Below are 19,549 nucleotides of genomic sequence, written 5' to 3' on the forward strand. Positions count from 1 at the left end.
TTTCTACAGCAGCTCTGCTATGGCAAATCCTTATACTTTCTTTCACCTAAGAATCTCTCTCTCTCTCTCTCTTTTTTTTTTAAGATTTTATTTATTCACGAGAGACAGAGAAAGAAAGAGGCAGAGGCAGAGCAGCTGAGCCACCCAGGCATCCCCAAGACTGTCTTTATTTTACATTAACTTCTGAGTGACGCTTTCATTGGATATAGAATTTTGAACTGACAGTTTTCTTTCAGCACCTTAAGTGATTCCAGTTCCCTCTGGTTTCCATAGTTTTGATGAGAAATCTGCAGTAATCTGAGTTATTGTTCCCTTAAATGAAATTGGTTGTTTTTCTCTAGATGTTCTTTGGATATTTTTGTTTTTAATTTTCAGCAATTTATTGTGTCTGGTCATAGATTTGAGTATATTGTTTGCTCTTCACCAAGCTTCTTGAATCTGTATTTGGCTTTTGCCAAATTTGGGACCATTTTAGCCATAAGAACTGCCAATAATTTTCCTATTTCATACTTTTTCTCTGCACCTTCTGGGACTCTGTTGACACAAATGTCAGATCTTTTGGTCTTGTCCCACAGGTCTCTGAGATTCTGTTTTATCTTTTTTGTTTGTTATAACTTACATATTAACTATCTTCAAAGTCACTCCTTTGTCATCTCCATTCTGCTATCCAGTGAACATTTTGTTTTGGCTACTCCTACTTTGCAGTTCTAAAATTTCCATTAGGCTTTTCCTTAGGTCTTCTATTTCTTTGATAAAACTTTCTATCTTACCATTTGTTTCAAAAGCCTCCTCTCTTTCTTCTTCCAGTATAGTTATACTAACTGCTTTGAAGTCTTTGCTTTAAATTCCAACATCTCTGTCTTGGGGTTGGTTGTCTTTTCCCTGGAGAGTTCTTTGTATGCTGAGTAATTTTAGATTGAATTCTGGATACTTTGAATATTGTTTAAGACTCTGGATCTTACTAAAATCCTAATGGGAATGTTTTTCGTTTTAGCACACGATTGACCAGTTTGGTTCAGGCAACAATTTATCTTCTTTGCCTTGTGGTTCCAATGTGAGTTTAACTTTCAGTTTGTGATGCCATTTAAATCAATCCTGAATGTGTGCTGCCCAATGATTAATCAGACCTGGATAGTGGTCCACATTGTAGCTCAATTCATAAAGCTTTGGTAGGATGCTTAAGGTCAGATGCATGCTTGTGCAGCTTTGCAGTGAGCCCAGGAGTTCACACACAACTCTATAGGACTCTCAGTTTCCCTCCTCTCTGTGATCGTCCTGACACTTTGATTCTCTGGGTCTTCCTTTCCCAATCCTCTGGCAAAAGAGGGGGGGGGGGGGCTTTAGTTTCTCTACTCTGCTGAGTATTTCCCATTATGTGTCTGAGCTAAACATCAACAGAACAAAGAAAAAAAGCAAAGAGATTGGCCTCACACTTTTGGGACCACAGGTCCTGTAGTAGGGGAATCCTCCTCCTCCAGTTTTCAGTGCCTGCCCAGCCACTACTGCTGTCATTTTGCTGCTGTACCTACACCACCATGGTACCGCCTGGGGCTAGAGGTGGAAGAGAAGGAAAAAAGAAAAACAACAGGTGATTCCTCTATTCTCTGACCCTGAGGAGTCCCTTTCCTGCTCCTCAGACTTGCAATAGATGGCTCCAAGAGGAGTTCATTCAGGTTGAATGATGTACAGGTTTGGGGTCACCTTTGAGTCCACTCTGGGCAATAACGGAGGTGAGGGAAATGGCAAACACCACTGGTTTCACGGAACTTCAAATTCTGGTTTCTTCCTCCCTGTTACCATTTACTTCTCTGAGATCTCATACAATTGCCCCATGCATTCTGTCCAGGAGCATTGGGAGTGATGGGAGTGGGATGCGCCTGTTCCATCTATAATCTGTGTGGTCCTGAACAAGTTACATAACGTCTCTGTGCCTTTTCTGTCATCTTTAGAAGAGGATAATAGTGGTATCAACCTCAAAAGGCTATTGTGTGGGTTAAATGAATTTATATATGTAAAGCACTTACAATAACGCTTGACTATAGTAAGCACTTAATGAATATTAAACTATTGTAAAAAAGATGGGACAACAGAGATAGGTAAAAAAGACAAAAATCACCCAAAACCCCTATTGCCAACACATAAAACATATACATTATGGTTTAATATTATTTCAGATTTTTCAGTCAAGATATATTTACAAATTCATTGAATAGACAAATGAATATCTAAGTATAGAATTATATTCCCTGCCCCACTCCCCAAATTATGCATTTATTAGGGTAGAGGCAGTAGGTTACAGGATAAAACCTTTCATCACACTCTTCCTCCCACCCAAAATGCTCATCCTCTGGGCAGCCCCAGTGGCCCAGCGGTTTAGCACCACCTTCAGCTTGGGGTGTGATCCTGGAGACCCGGGATCGAGTCCCGCGTCAGGCTCCCTGCCGGTGCCTGCTTCTCCCTCTGCCTGTGTCTCTGCCTCTCTCTCTCTCTGTGTGTCATGAATAAATAAATAAAAAAATCTTAAAAAAAAATGCTCATCCTCCATCAGGCTAACTGCCACTTTAGCTTCTAGTTTCAGTTGAAAGGTCACATCCTTGAAGAAGGCTTTTCTGACCCCAGGTAAGATATAGATCCCAATGTTAAATGCTTTCATGTCACCCTATACATCTTAGTACTTATCACACTTTTAAATACTTAGCCATATACTTAAGAACCTCAAAGCATGAGACAAGTCCTCTCTCTTGTCCTGTACTCAAAGTTTCACCTTTGTACATCCTTCTGTTCCAGATGGTGACCCTAGGCCTCCTTACCTGTCTCCAAGGCCCTGCATTGCCTTTTAGCTGATCCAAGTTGGCACTAATCTGGGCAAGTCTGCTTATATAAATGGGACTTCTCAGCTCACAGCTGAGTCAATGAGGACAGTGAAGGCATATTTCTAGTCCACATCCTGGAGATTCTTTTTTTTTTTTTTATTTTTTTTTATTTTTTTTATTTTTTTTTTTTTAAAGATTTTATTTATTTATTCATGATAGTCACACAGAGAGAGACAGAGAGGCAGAGACACAGGCAGAGGGAGAAGCAGGCTCCATGCACCGGGAGCCCGATGTGGGATTCGATCCCGGGTCTCCAGGATCACGCCCCGGGCCAAAGGCAGGCGCCAAACCGCTGCGCCACCCAGGGATCCCCACATCCTGGAGATTCTAATTCAGTAGGAACTGGGGTGGGAGTGGGGTCCAGGAATATGCATTTTCAAAAAATCCCCTAGTGTTTCTGTGGGCTACCAGCATCAGATGCTGGTATGATATGCTGGTGGCCCACAGAAACACTGCCTGTGGTAAGAAATTTCTAATATGACTTCCACAGTGACCCCTGCCTTCTGATAGTCAATAGGCTGGAACGGGGGACTTGTAAAACTAATGGGATACCTCTTCTGTGACTAGATAACAAGACCAATTCTGCTTTCCTGATGTAGTCTCTCTGGCTTTTGCTCTGATGGAGAACTACCTGGGTTGCCTCTGACCAACAGCCAGCCCAGAAATGAGGTATGGCTCCAGCTAACACTTTGATTGCAACTTTGTGAGAGACTCTGAGACAGAAAAGTGTGCCCCACATTCCCAAGCCACAGAAACAGACAATAAATGTGTTGTTTTAAGCCACTAAATTTTAGGGTAATTTGTTACATTATATCACATAGGTAATACATTGCCTAGACTGCCCAAAGCTCCCTTCTATCACCCTTGTTGGAAGACACATCTACACGGAGAATTTCCAATCTCTCCTCAACAGGATTTCATGAATAGTGACTGTAGACGTTGTCTTTGCTCTTCTTATGCATAAAGATGTACACAGTCTGGTTGCTGTTTTTAGCTTCAGACACTATGGCTTAGTATTTTAAGTGTCACTAGTTTCATGTGCATGAACTCTGAATTCTTATAAAGGCAAATCCTCTTTCTCCTCCTACCATAGTGGTCCAGCTGTAAGACTACCTAAGACTGCTGTACATTAGGGATCAGTGTGTGCCAGTGATGGTAAAATTGATTAGAAATATTCTGGTGCCCCGAGCTTGGTCAAACATGAAGTCTCTAAATCCTGAACCAAGTTTCATGGTCAAAAACTGAGTCCCAAAATAATCTGCTCCCCCTTCTTCATGCCTTGGTAGCCAAGAGCCCCGTCTTTCTAAGTCAAAGACAAATTGCATTTGCATGTCTTCAGGAACATGTGAATGGTCCCCTTCCATCTCTGGGTGTTAAGCCAGGCAGTCCCGACTCAGCCCACAGTTGGACACAGAGCCATCCACTGAAGGCTGGAACTAGAGAGCTCAGAGAATTATGGCGTGCCACTGGCTGGAACTAGCTTACAAGAAAACAAGATACTAAGTTCAAGTGAAAAGTTGGGGTGGCGGGAGAGGGGGGGCAAGGGGACAGGCTCAAAGTGCCAGGAATTAGCAACTTCTACACAATGGAGGGTGTGGAGGGAAGGGCTTTATTGAAGAGGTAGAGACTGAGAACCAAGACAAAAGAGGCTCAACAAACTTGTCAAGAGCAAAGCTAAACTGAGAACTCAGGAGTGTCAATTCCTCAAGTAGGGCTCACTAGACTGGCCCTGGGAAGTCTCCATTGCCCTCTCAAAACCAGAGGCTCACCCAGCCCACTTTTAACCAAAATCCAGGATCTCACCCCACTTTCTAGTTCTGTGACTGAGACCTTTGGCACTGGTAGAGCGGTCTGTACTAAATCTCTACCTAGAGAAAAACACAATCTCTGGAAAGCCGCTCAGTCAACACTGGGACCCTTGGGGGCACCCCTTGGGAGGCAATGGCTTCACGTACAAGTTGGGTAGTGGGGGGGCGGTCTACCATCCCTTACACTAGAGCTTCTCAATTCTAAAAAGTGCGCAGCAGTCCACTAGACTGAGACCAACTCTCCCAGCATGGGAAGCTCTGCCTTGGATAGTGGATAGGAGCCTGCTGCTTCTTACAGCAGCTCTCAAGAGTTGTGTGGTCCTGATGTAAAAACTGAAGGTTATTATAAACTCCTCCCCCTTATAATTCTGTAAGAAGGAAAACAACAAGCTGAACTCCAACTCCTTGAGAGCAGAACCAGCGACAGTCATTTTCCATGTCAGTGCTTTTTGCACATTGGTGCTCAGAAACCATGTGCTGCTTCTGAATGAGTGCTGGGACACTGAGCAATTTGTCTACAGTCATATGACTCAAGATCTAGGTCTCCTGGCTCCTAGGCCAGGACTCAGCACATAGTATCTGGTTCTCCTCTTTATCCAGCACTTTGCTTTAGAATGGACAATGAGCCTTCTTCCCATCCACACATAACAAAGACAGAAGATACCCATTTCAGGGCATGTTTGTAGATAGACTTCTCATAGATTTATTTCTGTTTCATGTTATATATAGATATATGTATATATAATTTTTTTTTTTTTTTTTTTTTTTATACAATCTATATCCCCTTCCCTTCCCCAAACTCACAAAAGGAAGTATAAATCCTTCCAGGATTGCCATCAGGCTTTCCAAGATAGCCAGGGCTAAGAAAGAACCATCTCTCAACATCTCAAGAGACAGCTGCTGTTCTTAGGCTCTGGGGTCATTGAAGCAGCAGCATTCCCAGGACCCAAGGGGAGAAGAGAGGAGAGGAAACAACTGTAGTGTGATGGGATTCTAGGATGAAAGTGTCCAGTGACTCCTAGAATGGGAGACTGGCTCCCAGAATTCTCTGGGTGGGAATAAAGGTGGAAGCCCTATGGCTCTTCAGATGCTGCCCAAAAAAGGCTGGGGGTAAGGAGTACAAATTGGGGATCAGGCATGCAGGGATGGGGGTTAGAAAGAGAAGAAACACACGTGGGTTATGCTCCAGAAGCAGCAGCCCCACCTACTCCATGACGTATAACGAACAGGGACAGATGCTGGCCACCCTCCCCCCGCTTAAAGAAACAGGGAGGGATCCCTGGGTGGCGCAGCGGTTTGGCGCCTGCCTTTGGCCCAGGGCGGGATCCTGGAGACCCGGGATCGAGTCCCACGTCAGGCTCCCGGTGCATGGAGCCTGCTTCTCCCTCTGCCTGTGTCTCTGCCTCTCTCTCTCTCTCTCTGTGTGACTATCATAAATAAATAAAAAATTTTAAAAAAAAAAAAAAAAAAAAAAAAAAAGAAACAGGGAGAGAGCATAGCAGGGAGGGGGAGGGAGACAATGGGAAACACAAGAAAGTCACATAAAGCAAAAGTACCAACAAAAACATGACTTGTACTTGCCTCCTCCCTAGAGGAGGGTCAGGAGAGAAGGGGGAGGTTAAGGGTCATGAACCTAAGATTATCAGCTGGCCAGGGGCACAGGAAGGCTCTCTGAGGTCTCCTAAAGGACAGGCAGGCAGCTGGGACCCCACATCCCCAAGGAAGAAACGACAGTCCCTTCAGTTCGACTTGGACCAAATCTTGGCGCTCCCTCGGAGCCTGGCAAAGGGAAGAGAGAGAGAGAGGCTGCAGGGAATCCCTTGACCCCTGTGGGCTCCCACCATGTCTACCCCCATGCAAATAATTAAAGAGGGTGAGGACAGCCAGGTCACTGAAATAAAAGCAGGGTACCCCGGAAGCAAGCAGTTCCTGCCATAGTGGCTCACCCCTTGCCCTTTGAGGCTTTCTTGCTGGGCTGGCGCTGGTTGGTGCCAGGGGCAGGTTCCCTCAGCTCAGTCAGGTGCTGCTCAGGGTCCTGAGATGTAGCCGCGGCAGCTGCGGCTGTTGTAACTTTAATGGTTTTTTTCAGATTGGCGACCTACCGGAATGAAAGAAATGGGGGAGGATGACGGAAGACCCAGAATCAGCCAGTCCCTGCCTACCTTGTCTTTTTGCTATAGCCACAGTCCCACATCCCCCACCACACACCCCCATCCCGCACAGAACAGCTGGCCTGGACTGCACGAACTTGGGCCCATCCGGATCCCTGGTCTGCTCACCTCACTCTCGATCTGCTGCTTCAGGCCAAGCTGCTGTTCTTTGTGCTGGTTGGCACGGCTCACCTGCTCCTCAATGCCTGACAGCACCACCTCACAGCCCACACACCTGCAAGAATCAAGAAAGGAGAAGCATCAGCAAAGGGAGGCTGTGATCACATACTCAACAAAAAACAGACTTGGAATATCCTGCATCCAAACCCTTGTCCTGATTCAGGAACCCTAGCCAGGGCACCTGGAGATCACGGGCAACAAGGGTCCCAGAAGCCACAAAGACACTTGGTGGACAAGAGAGGTAGGGGAAGTGCCTGGAATAATGTGCAATGTTGTGAGGAGGAACTAAATATAACAACAGGGGGATCCCTGGGTGGTGCAGCGGTTTAGCGCCTGCCTTTGGCCCAGGGTGCGACTGGAGACCCGGGATTGCATCCCACATCGGGCTCCCGGTGCATGGAGCCTGCTTCTCCCTCTCCCTCTGCCTATGTCTCTGCCTCTCTCTCTCTCTCTCTCTCTCTCTCTGTGACTATCATAAATTTAAAAAATAAAAAAATAAATTAATTAAATATAACAATAGGTGGATGCTGAAGGGAAAAACAAAAAAGCATGTTAGACAAGAATATAAAGAGAGAAACAGAAGTGGAAGAGACCCATGGCCTACAGTGTTGCTTACAGACCAGTGGGATGAATCCAACTGAAGACAGTGAGGCTCCAACATCCCAGTGAGGATCTTCTCCAGAGTACTGCTCCCTCTCCCATCCCCCAGTTACTAGGCCAAGGACACTGCATCCAGCCTCTTGCTCTCCAGGCCCTCCTCTGCTCCCTTCTGCCCTCGGAAGCTTTTGGAGGAATGAGCTCACTTCCCTTCTTCCTCTGGGATTCCACCTATGCAGCCCAGCCCAGTCCTCCCCCCAACCCCCCAAGAGTGAGAAGAGAAGAGCCAGGGCCAGGACCCAGTTCTCACCATTCCTGCAAGGTCCGAGTGATGGCACTGAGGTCCTGGCGCTGGATGTCCCGCCCGATGCTGTAGTCAACCTCCAGCCGCTGGTTGCGCTGGTCCAGAGAGCCGCGGAGCACATCGGCGTACACCGCCTCAATGACGAGGTCTTCCAGCTGCCGCACATTACGCAGGGCAAGGGCCTCCAGCAACACTGCGTATGGGATACACTGGGGCCCAAGGAGGTCAGGCTGGGATTTGTGAGGTTCTGCAGCATAGAAGGGCTCCCAAGATTCTTCCCTCCTTATCCCCCCTGCCTATCCTCCACTCCTACTCCTAAATGATTTCCTCTAAGAGGCTGGTTCTTTTGTTTGTTTTAAAGATTTTATTGATCTATTCACGAGAGACAGAGAGAGGTAGAGACATAGGCAGAGGATAAAGCAGGCTCCCTGCAGGGAGCCTGGTGTGGGACTTGATCCCAGGAGCCCAGGATCACGACCTGAGCCAAAGGCAGACACTCAATCACTGGGCCACCCAGGTGCCCCTAAGAGGCTGGTTCTAAGGCAAAATAAGGGAAAGTATTGCCACCTGAAAACATTCCAAGAAGGAAAACTGCAAATAAAATAGAAGATTTGGGGATCCCTGGGTGGCGCAGCGGTTTGGCGCCTGCCTTTGGCCCAGGGCGCAATCCTGGAGACCCGGGATCGAGTCCCACGTCGGGCTCCCAGTGCATGGAGCCTGCTTATCCCTCTGCCTGCGTCTCTGCCTCTCTCTCTCTGTCTCCTCTCTGTGCATTCTCATGAATAAATAAATAAAATCTTAAAAATAAATAAATAAATAAATAAAATAGAAGATTTACGTTCCCCTACCACCCTTTACCTCCCACACCATCAAGGAAAAAAGTGACATCTGCCTGGATGTCAATCCTCCAGCCACAGCTCAAGACAGCACACAGACCTTGGAGCATACAAGCCTAGCATTAACGGGAAGAGGTGGGGGAGGGCTCTGGTGTTACTGTTTATCATTTATCTCCCACTTCCTTCCAAAGCGGCATTTCACGATAGGGAGCCTGATTTAGGTAAAGTTATGAGAATGACAAGAGAATCAAGTAACAGTTGAGAGAACGTAGGTGGGGGGGGGGGGGGAAGAGGAATATTTAATAAAAAACTGAACCTAACTGAAACTACTAACTGAAATACTTCTGACTCTAGCATATAGAAGCCTAGTACTTCGCCAGAAAAGAGAGCCTTGTTGCCAAATCTGAAAGCCGAGGGCATTCGTATGGGACTTTATTTAGGATTTTTTTTTTTTTTTTTTTTTTTTATGATAGTCACACAGAGAGAGAGAGAGAGAGAGAGGCAGAGACACAGGCAGAGGGAGAAGCAGGCTCCATGCACCGGGAGCCCGATGTGGGATTCGATCCCGGGTCTCCAGGATCGCGCCCTGGGCCAAAGGCAGGCGCCAAACCGCTGCGCCACCCAGGGATCCCTAGGATTTTTATTCAATTGTTTGACAAGGAGAGAGAAAGAGAGAGAGAGAGAGACAAAGCGCACACGCAGGAGAGCATGAGTGGGCATGAGCTGGGGAGGGGCGGAGAGGGAGAAGCAAGCTCCCTGCTGAGCAGCGATGAGGGGATCCCAGGATCCTGGGACCATGACCTGAACCAAAGGCAGACACTTAACCGACTGAGCCACCCAGGCACCCCTGTGTGGGACTTCCTATTGTGAGGAGGCAGGTGATTGCTAAACAAGTAAATGGTATCCTGGTTGCTATTTTGACCCAAAATGCAAAAAAATGCTGAATGAAACCAAACAAAACCGAAAACTAAGAATATTCAGGGATGCCTGGGTGGCTCAGTTGGTTAAGTGTGGGCCAAGGCTGTCTAAGTGCAAACTCCCTTTGGACCATCCCTTGTGAAGGGACATTCCTCTTTACCTCATGACTGGGGCGGGTGTGTGTGTGTGTGTGTGTGTGTGCGCGGGGGGGGGGGGGGGGGGGTGATGGACTGTCACTCACCTTGACTTTAGCAGCCAAGGTGACAACTGATAGGTGGCGAAGCTTATTCTTCTGAGCCTCCGTGAGTGGGGGAAGATTCCGGGCTTCAGCTGGGATAAAAGGACAAAGCAGAGGAAATCTTGATTACACTTTCGTGGGAAGCCCTAGCTTCCTACCCTCTACTTAAAAAAATTTTTTTAGTCTTCCATGTCAATTCAGGTCTTGACCCTGACCCTGTGTACCCCAGGAGGGTTTCCCAGGAATTTCTTTGAAGTCCTTCCAGAAACTGCCCTTCTCCCACCACTACTCCAGAGCTCTAACCCTCTGGTTACCTAAGTAATCAGCGTATGTCCCATAGGCGAACACAGTGAGTAGCCGGAATGTGGAAGCGAAATCACTCTCAGCTAGCTGCAAAAATACAAAGGAAGAGGTGACAGGACAGGCGTCTCTCCAGTTCCCTAGCCTCATTCTGTTTTCAATTCCACTTTCTGGCCCCATCTCTCCCTTCTCCCATCAGCTCTCCCAGCCCCCAACCCCCCCCCCCCAGGACTTCTCTGCCTCTCTGATGGCTCTCCCTATACGAAGGCCTCATTGCCACCTCCAGGCCCTTGTCTACACTACTCCCCCCAATCCACCATGCCCTCTTTCTCCGTACGTCTTCATTCTTACCCCAAATTCAGAACTGAGCACATTCAGAGTGTTTGGTAGTGAGCGCACATGCATGTACACACACACACACACGCACTCAGACATTGTAAACTGCATTTTGGTCCTTAGAGCATGTTTAATATTTCTGAATCTGAGTAGGCAGTCTGCCGTACCTCCCAATTCACCAAACACTCCTGCGTTACCCTCACTCATCTCTGAGAGCTGCATGGCCTCTACGTCAGACCTGCAGCACCCAGGAGGCTTTCATCATCCAGGCCAGCCCACTCAGATCTCCTCTCCAATCACGGATCACTCATTCTGGCACTTAATCGATCAAACCCTTAGGCTGTTACCGAAGAATATCTTTCTTTCCAATATGATAACAGCTCCAGGCCCTGGTATCCCACCCAGTTAGGTCTGCAGAGCTATTCAGGTCTGCAGAGCTATTTGGCTCTCAGAAAATACTTGCTAAATGAGTAATTTACATGGCCATATCCATTCATCTTATCTCTGCAACTGGAATATAAGTTTTAGGAGGATAATAAGCACTGTGTCTTACACTTTTCTGGTATTCCCAGATGACCCGCAGAGATAAACAAGCACTCAACAAATGCTTGTTTTTTTCACCTTAACGGACCCTCTTTAGTTCCACTGTAGAAGAAAGCGTAGGGAAAGAAGGCAGCCAGAGTTTTCTCCATATACCAGTGACTCCTGAAGGCTAAATCCATTGACTCCATCAATTACTGGCTCTCAAAAAGCTAACACAGTTTGCCTGCATATCAATGCCATAGCACCTCAGGACTTGAGCTGATGTCACACATCTTGGTGATCCAGCACCCCCTAGACTTTAAACTCTTAACTCTATGTGAACAGTTCTCTCTGCTGTGTCCCTAGCATCTTGCCACATGTCTCGGGGAGAAAGCCACCTTCTAACACTTCTAGGCACTTATCTAACTTAAGTGAATGAACAAAGGGTACAAAGTGAGGAGAGGAGGGGCTGCCAATTTCATGTTCATTCCTCCCAATTGTACCAGATTCTACACTTCCCATAATCTGACCTGATTCCTATAATTGACACTGAGGAGCAGTATCAGTTTCAATTTTAAACGGAGGTCTTAAAGTAAAAGTGACCTGATCAAGGCAACATGATCTTACTAAGAGGTACTACATTGGAGGAGACAGGATGGAATTAGGTCTCCTTTTCTGAATCACTCTTTGGCTTAAAAATGAAAAACAGTGGGTTTTACAGATGATTCATCAGCAAAGGAAAGTGAGAGGTTTACTTGCCTACTTATTTTGCCAGCTGCTAATTAATCATCACCATATTCCTGTTCAACCGAATGGTTATGCGGTTGCAAATGAGCCCTGCCCACCCATTCTCAAATTCAGACTTAGTCCCAAGCTTCCATGTGTGCCTTCTAGGCCAGGAACCCACCTCTCTAACATTAGGCATATCCAGCAGTTCCCCAAACACGTAGACACCAGGAGCCTCCAGCACCTGGTGGATGAGTGTGGCCAGCGCTGCCCCCTTGGCCGACTTGGCCAAGAGCAGAAATTGCTCCTGGTTCTGCCCTGTCACCTTCACCTCGGCACTCATGGCTGCACTGAGCTGGGAGGGCCTGGGCTCAGGATATCTGGAGCTGCAAGGAGAGAGAATGTGAAGCTGGAAGTCCCTGAACCCTGGGAGGGCGGGAAGCACAGGGGCCAGGGGCTGGACTGCAGAGGCACTGAGTCACATCTACAAATGAAGAACGAGAGATGGGGCTGTCTAAAACTCGGTTCTAGAAATCCGAAAACCGGCCACTTTGACGGACGCCTGGCTGAGACAGAGTTGCCAGGCCCCCTCCCCCATCCCTGGGCCTGATCCCAAGGCCCACCACGTGCACCCCACTGAACCCCAAGGCATAGGATGCGGTGGGGGAAGGGGTGTCACATGGCGTCCACCCTAACAACAACGCTCCCTCAAATTTCCACGGTGCCGCACAAGTACCCCCAACCACGTGACCTCACCCTCACGATCCTTCCACGTGGCTCCGCCCCCTCCCTTAAAGAGGCCGCCCAGGGACCGCGGGCTCACGCCGACTGCCCCGTCGTACCCTGGGTCAGACTCTGCGGGCCGCTACCTGGAAGCTTCGTCTTCCAGCACACCGGGCGGGGCAGCCACTCCGTCACCTCCGGCAGCTGTTCCAAGCCTTTCCTGCCACCTCCCCGCAGAGTCGCTCTGGCCACTACACTCTATGGCGGGCTTCCGGCTCGTACTTCCGCTCTGGCGAGGCCAGGCCCCTCCCCCGCCTTCCGACGGCTGAAGCTCCGGCGAGCGCCAGTCATTCTACTCTCTGATTGGCTGTTGAGGAAGAAGGACGGCGTCTTTTTTTTTTCCTGCTTTGTTTCAATAAAACTTTATTGTCCGACGAGCGCTAGATGGTAAATGCGAAGGGAGCCCCTTGTCTGCAGCAGGTACCGGGTGGTTAAGTGTCTGTTCAAAGCTGCTTGAAACCTGGAGATCGGGCTGCACAGGGCGCTGGAGGCGGCAGGAAAGCTGTAATGAGAAAGAGCGGCCTGGAGAAGGAAAAAAGGGAGGGAGGGAAATGAGAGACAGGAAGAAGACAAGAATAGTAGAAGTTTCGCAGCAGGGATCCCCTGGCTATTTTAACCACTCCTTTTTTTTTGAGGAGCAAGAGGAAAGTAGTGGGAAAAGTACAGGAAGTAATAATAGGTAACACTGACATTGTAGTAACATTGCTTACTATTGGTGAGGCATCTTTTAAAATTGCATCCCGTTGAATCCTCGTAACTATACTGCATCCCCAGTGTGACTCCGGGAGTACTTGTAGAGTGAGGCTTTCGTGCGCATCGAGTCTTTTCATTCCTGCGAGACGAAAAACCCCTAGGTGTAAGGAAGGTATCTGTTATTACTTTAACTTTATAGATAAGGAAATTGATGCTCATAAAAATTTAGAGATTTCGGGATGCCTGGGTGGCTCAGTGGTTGAGCGTCTGCCTTTGGCTCAGGGCGTGATCCTAGAGTCCCGGAATTGAGTCCCACATCCGGCTCCCTGCATGGAGCCTGCTTCTCCCTCTGCCTGTGTCTCTGCCTCTATCTCTGTGTCTCTATGAATAAATAAAATCTTAAAAAAAAAGTTAGAGATTTCAAATTGAACACCTATAAAAAAAAATAAAGTTAGAGATTTGCCTGGAACTCATGTCTCTTCAAGCTGGAAACTATCTTTCCACGTTACCATGATACTTTAGGAAAAATAATAAATAACTAACAGTTCTATAGTATTTTACATCATACGGGCTTGCAGAAGGTCAAATAAGAATAAAGTTAATGACGTTTTGGAGGACTTTGTGTTAGATGCTGAATGAAGAGGTTTAGTTAATTCATTTGATGCTTATAACAATCTATTATTTTTATTTTCTAGATGGAAAAACTGAGGCCCAGGGAAGTTAAGTAATTTATAAACAATGGAAAGAAAAGAAAGTGAGAAAAAAAGAGAACATAAATGAAGAGAGTATCACAGGACTGGTAGACTGCTGAAGAGGAAGGGACCTTAAACTCAAAGTTTATGGTCCACATGGCTGAGTTTATGGTAGCAAATGAGAAGCAGAAACAGACAAAGGAGATGGAGAGAGGAGAAGGAGGAAAAAAGGAGAGGAAGAGGTAGAGGAAAAAGTAAAGAAGAAAAGAATGGGAGGGGCACCTGGGTGGCTCAATTGGTTAGGCATCTGCCTTCCACTCAGGTCATGATCTCAGGGTCCTGGCATCAAGCTCTGCATCAGGCTCTTTCCTCAGCATTGGGTCAGCTTCTCCCTCTGCCTCTCCCTCTATGATCTCTGGCTCTCACTCTCTCTCAAATAAATAAAATCTTTTTTAAAAAAGAAAAGAATGGGAGAGATGATACATAAAAGTGAGGAGAAGGAATCAAAAGCATTATAAAACATCCAAAATTTGAAAGAACCAAAGAATTAATGAGTCCAAACTTCTCAATTTAATTTTTTTTAATTTTAAAGTTTTATGTATTTATTTGACAGAGAGAGCACAAGTAGGCAGAGTGGCAGAGTGGCAGGCAGAGGGAGAAGCAGGCTCCCCCCTGAGCAGAGAGCTCAGTGTTGGGCTCCATCCTAAGAGCCTGGGATCATGACCAGAGCCGAAGACAGGTGCTTAACTGCCTGAGCCACCAGGTGCCCCAATCTTCTCAATTTAAAGAGGGAAGGGAAAAAAATGCAAGGAAAGAACAAGAGCCCACGTATGTTCTATTATGTACCATGTTTCTATCTGTTCGACTTTTCTTTAAGAATTTTTTTTAGAGTAATTTTTTTTAGGTTTATAATAACATTGACAGTGAGGTACAAAGATTTCTCATACTAACTCCTGCTCCCACACGTATATAACCTCCCCATTAACAACATCACTCACCAGGATGGTACATTTTTGTACCAAAGATGAACCAATATTGACTACATCATAATCACTGGAAATCCATAATTTATCTAGGATTTCAGTCTTGGTAGTGTACATTCAATGGGTTTGGATAATGTATAGTGACATATATCCATCATTACAATATCATACAGAGTATTTTCACTGCCCCCAAAATTCTCTGTGCCCTACCTGTTCATCTTACCCCACCCACAACCCCTGGCAACTACTGATCTTTCTTCATTGTCTCCACAGTTTTACCTTTTCAAGAATGTCATAGAGTGGAAATCACACCATATGTGGCCTTCTCATGTTGGCTTTTTGCACTTCAAGATTCTTCCATGTTTTTTATTTTCTTTTTTTTTTTCTTCCATGTTTTTTTAAAATTTTATTTATTTATTCATAGAGAGAGAGAGAGGCAGAGACACAGGCAGAGGGAGAAGCAGGCTCCATGCAGGGAGCCCGATGTGGGACTTGATCCTGGGTCTCCAGGATCACACCTCAGGCTGCAGGCCGCGCTAAACCGCTGCGCCACGGGGGCTGCCCTCTTCCATGTTTTTTCATGGCTTAATAGCTCATTTCATTTTAGCAGCACTAGTCTTCCATTGCCTGGATGTACCACAGTTTATTTATCTATTCACTGACTAAAGGACATCTTGGTTACTCCCAAGTTTTGGCAATTATGAATAAAGCTGCTGTAAACATTCATGTGCAGGTTTTTTTTAAATTTTTTTAATTTATTTATGATAGTCACAGAGAGAGAGAGGCAGAGACACAGGAAGAGGGAGAAGCAGGCTCCATGCACCGGGAGCCCGACGTGGGATTCGATCCCGGGTCTCCAGGATCGCACCCGGGGCCAAAGGCAGGCGCTAAACCACTGCGCCACCCAGGGATCCCTGCAGGGTTTTGTGTAGACAAAATTTTCTGCTCCTTTGGGTAAACATCAAGGAGCATGATCACTGGACCATATGGCAAGGGTATGTTTCGTTTGGTAAGAAACCACCAAACTGTTTTCAAAAGTGTCTGTACTCATCAGCAATGTATGAAAGTTTCTTTGTTTTTGCTTTTTTCATTGTTAGAGAGAGAAAGAGGGAGAGAGCATGAGCAGGGAGGGGAGAGGAAGGGGGAAAAGGAGAGAGAGAATCCCAAGCAAGCTTCGTGCTCAGTGTGGAGACTGGACTCCACTCGATTCCACGACTCTGAGATCATGACCTGAGCGGAAATCAAGAGTTGGATGCTTAACCAACTGAGCTACCCAGGCACCCCTTATAGTTTCCATTGCTTCACATCCTGGCTAGCTTTTGGTATTGTCAGTGTTCCAGATTTTGACCATTCTACTAGGTGTGTAGTGGTATCTCACTGTTGTTTTAATTTGCATTTCCCTGATGACATGATGTGGAACATCTTTTCATGTGCTTACTTGCCATCTGTGGGTCTTTGGTAGAGTATATGTTAAGATTAATTGGGTTGTTTGTTTTCTTATTTGTTGAGTTTTAAGACTTCTTTGTTTATTTTGGATAATAATCCTTTATCAGATGTGTATTTTGCAAATATTATCTACCAGTCTATGACTTGTGTTCTAATTCTCTTCTTCTAATTGGTCTATTGCAGAGCAGAAGTTTTTTGTATTAAATCCAGCTTATCAATTATTTCTTCAATAGATTGTGTCTTTGATGTTGTATCTAAAAAGGCATCACCATACTCAAGGTCATCTAGGTTGTTTCCTATGCTATCTTCCAGGAGTTTTTTACAGTTTTGCATTTTAGGTTTAGGTCTCTGATGCATTTTGACTTAATTTTTGTGAAGAATATAAACTCTGTGCCTGAATTCTTTCTTTCTTTCTTCATGTGAATATACAGTTGTTCCAGCATCATTTTTTGAAGAGATTGTCTTTGGGGGGGATCAAACCATTTTATTGAAGGGCTTCAGAGAGGGATCCCTGGGTGGCGCTGCCGTTTAGCGCCTGCCTTTGGCCCAGGGCATGATCCTGGAGACCTGGGATTGAATCCCACATCGGGCTCCCAGGGCATGGAGCCTGCTTCTCCCTCTGCCTGTGTCTCTGCCTCTCTCTCTCTGTGACTATCATAAATAAATAAAAATTTAAAAAAAAATAATGAAGGGCTTCAGAGAAAGGTCAAAGAAGTTGGAGCACAGTGAGATTCGACATCCTCAGCTTCCCAGTTATTGAAAATGAAGAACTCATCTTTGATCCATTGTTTTGCTTTTACTCTTTTGTCATAAGTTACTTGACTATATATATAGGGGTCTATTTCTGGGCTCTCTATTCTGGTCCACTGATCTTTTCGTCTGTTCTTTCACCAATACTCCACTACCCTGATTACTATAACTTTATAGTAAGTCTTGAAATCAGATAGTGTCAGTCTTCCAACTTTGTTTTCCCCTTTCAGTACTGTATGAGCTATTCTAGGCCTTTTGCCTCTCCGTATAAAATTTAGAACCGGGATCCCTGGGTGGCGCAGCGGTTTGGCGCCTGCCTTTGGCCCAGGGCGCGATCCTGGAGACCCAGGATCGAATCCCACGTCGGGCTCCCGGTGCATGGAGCCTGCTTCTCCCTCTGCCTGTGTCTCTGTCTCTCTCTCTCTCTCTGTAACTATCACAAATAAATAAAAATTAAAAAAAAAAATTTAGAATCACGGGATCCCTGGGTGGCGCAGTGGTTTAGCGCCTGCCTTTGGCCCAGGGCATGATCCTGGAGACCCGGGATCGAATCCCACGTCAGGCTCCCGGTGCATGGAGCCTGCTTCTCCCTCTGCCTATGTCTCTGCCTCTCTCTCTCTCTCTGTGTGACTATCATAAATAAATAAAAATTTTAAAAAAAAATATTCTATAAAAAAAAAAAAAAAAGAATCACTTTGTTAATATCCATAAAATAACTTGCTAAGTGTGAGATTGGGATTGCATTGAATCTATAGATCAAATTGGGAAGAACTGATATCTTGATAATATTGGGTCTTCATAGCTATAAACATGAGTTATCTCAACATTTATTTAATTCTTTAATTTTATTCATCAGAGCTTTTTAAAAAAAGATTTTATTTACTCATGAGAGAACAGAGAGAGAGGCAGAGACACAGGCAGGGGGAGAAGCAGGCTCCCTGTGGGGAGCCTGATGTGGGACTTGATCTCAGGATCCTGGGATCATACATGAGCCATCCAGGTGTCCAGTTCATCAGAGTTTTATATTTTTTTCATATAGCTCTTATGTATATTTTGTAAGATTTATACCAAAATATTTCACTCTGGGGGGTGCTAATCCAGTAATTCACTCTTGGTGTATAGAAAAGCAATTGATTTTTTTGAGTTTTTGAGTTTTTTTGTTTTAAGATTTTATTTTTAAGCAATCTCTACACCCATCTCGGGGCTCGAACTTACAACCCCAAGATCAAGAACTGCTTACCACACCAGCCAGGTCCCCCAAACCTTACTATACTTGCTTATTAGTTCCAGGAGGGTTTTTTTTTTTTAATCAATTCTTTCAGATTCCCCACATAAATGATTATGTCATCTACAAAGACAGTTTGATGTCTTTGTTCCCAATCTGTAAATGTTTTATTTTCTTCTTAAGTTTTTATTTTATTTTAGGGCAGCCCGGATGGCTCAGCGGTTCAGCGCCGCCTTTGGCCCAGGGCCTCATCCTGGAGGCCCGGGATCGAGTCCCACGTCAGGCTCCCTACATGGAGCCTGCTTCTCCCTCTGCCTGTGTCTCTGCCTCTCTCTCTCTCTCTCTCTCTCTTTCTCTCTCTGTGTGTGTGTGTCTCTCGTGAATAAACAAATAAAATCTTAAAAAAATAAAATTTTATTTTAAATTCAATTAACATATAGTGTATTATTAGTTTCAGAAATAGAGTTCAGTGATTCACAAGTTGTGTATAATACCCAGGGTATATCATGTACCCTCCTTAATACCTATTACCCAATTATCCCATCCTCTTACCTCCCTCTCCTCCAGCAACCTTCAGCTTGTTTACTATGACTGAGTATCTTATGGTTTGTCTCCCTCACTGATTTCATCTTGTTTTATTTTTCCCTCCCTTCCTCTATGCTCCTCTGTTTTGTTTCTTAAATTCCACATATGAGTGAAGTCATAGGATGATTGTCTTTCTCTAGTTGACTTATTTTGCTTAGCCTAATACTCTCTAGTTCCATCCACATCATTGCAATGGCAAGATTTAATTTTTTATGCTGAGTAATATTCCATTGTATACATATGCCACATCTTTATCTATTCACCTGTTGATGGACATCTCAACTCTTTCCACAGTTTAGCTAGTGTGGACATTGCTGCTATAAACAATGGGGTTCAGGTGCCCCTTTGGATCACTATGTTTGTATCTTCGGGGTAAATACCTAGTAGTGCAATTGCTGGGTCCTAGGGTAGTCCTTTATTTTTTTAACCTTAATACATTATCAAGGATTTCCAATACAGTGTTGAAGAAGAATGATGAGAAGGGACATCCTTGCCTTGTACCTGATCTTAGTGAGAATGCTAGTTTCTTACCATTAAGTATGATGTTAGCTGTAGGGTGTTGTTGTTGTTGATATTCAATCCTTACAACAACCCTTTGAGGTGT

At 45.4% G+C, this 19,549-nt stretch overlaps 1 protein-coding gene across 15 annotated transcripts in view; it reads right to left on the reverse strand.

Annotated features, from left to right (window-relative positions):
• The window catches only part of COPS7A (COP9 signalosome subunit 7A), a 28,152-nt gene extending 15,335 nt beyond the window's left edge, over window positions 1–12,817 (reverse strand). For 3 of the 15 annotated variants that reach the window (XR_012017103.1, XR_012017102.1, XR_012017101.1), the window contains exons 1-8: window positions 12,631–12,795; window positions 11,970–12,174; window positions 10,219–10,294; window positions 9,908–9,996; window positions 7,919–8,142; window positions 6,961–7,066; window positions 6,628–6,779; window positions 1,432–1,551 (exon numbers count right to left, since the gene is read on the reverse strand). Coding sequence is in view for 10 of the 15 variants with exons in the window: in XM_072797439.1 (XP_072653540.1) it covers window positions 1,509–1,551; window positions 6,628–6,779; window positions 6,961–7,066; window positions 7,919–8,142; window positions 9,908–9,996; window positions 10,219–10,294; window positions 11,970–12,131 (852 nt within the window). In the remaining 5 variants the exon portion in view is untranslated. Of the gene's footprint in view, window positions 1–136; window positions 1,552–6,234; window positions 6,461–6,627; window positions 6,780–6,960; window positions 7,067–7,918; window positions 8,143–9,907; window positions 9,997–10,218; window positions 10,295–11,969; window positions 12,175–12,544 lie in introns of those variants that run through there. The other 12 variants (XR_012017104.1, XR_012017100.1, XM_072797443.1 and 9 more) reach the window with 12 other exon arrangements.
• Between the last annotated feature and the right edge of the window lie 6,732 nt (window positions 12,818–19,549).

This window comes from Canis lupus, chromosome 25, assembly GCF_048164855.1.
Source record: "Canis lupus baileyi chromosome 25, mCanLup2.hap1, whole genome shotgun sequence".
NCBI classification, from domain to species: domain Eukaryota; kingdom Metazoa; phylum Chordata; class Mammalia; order Carnivora; family Canidae; genus Canis; species Canis lupus.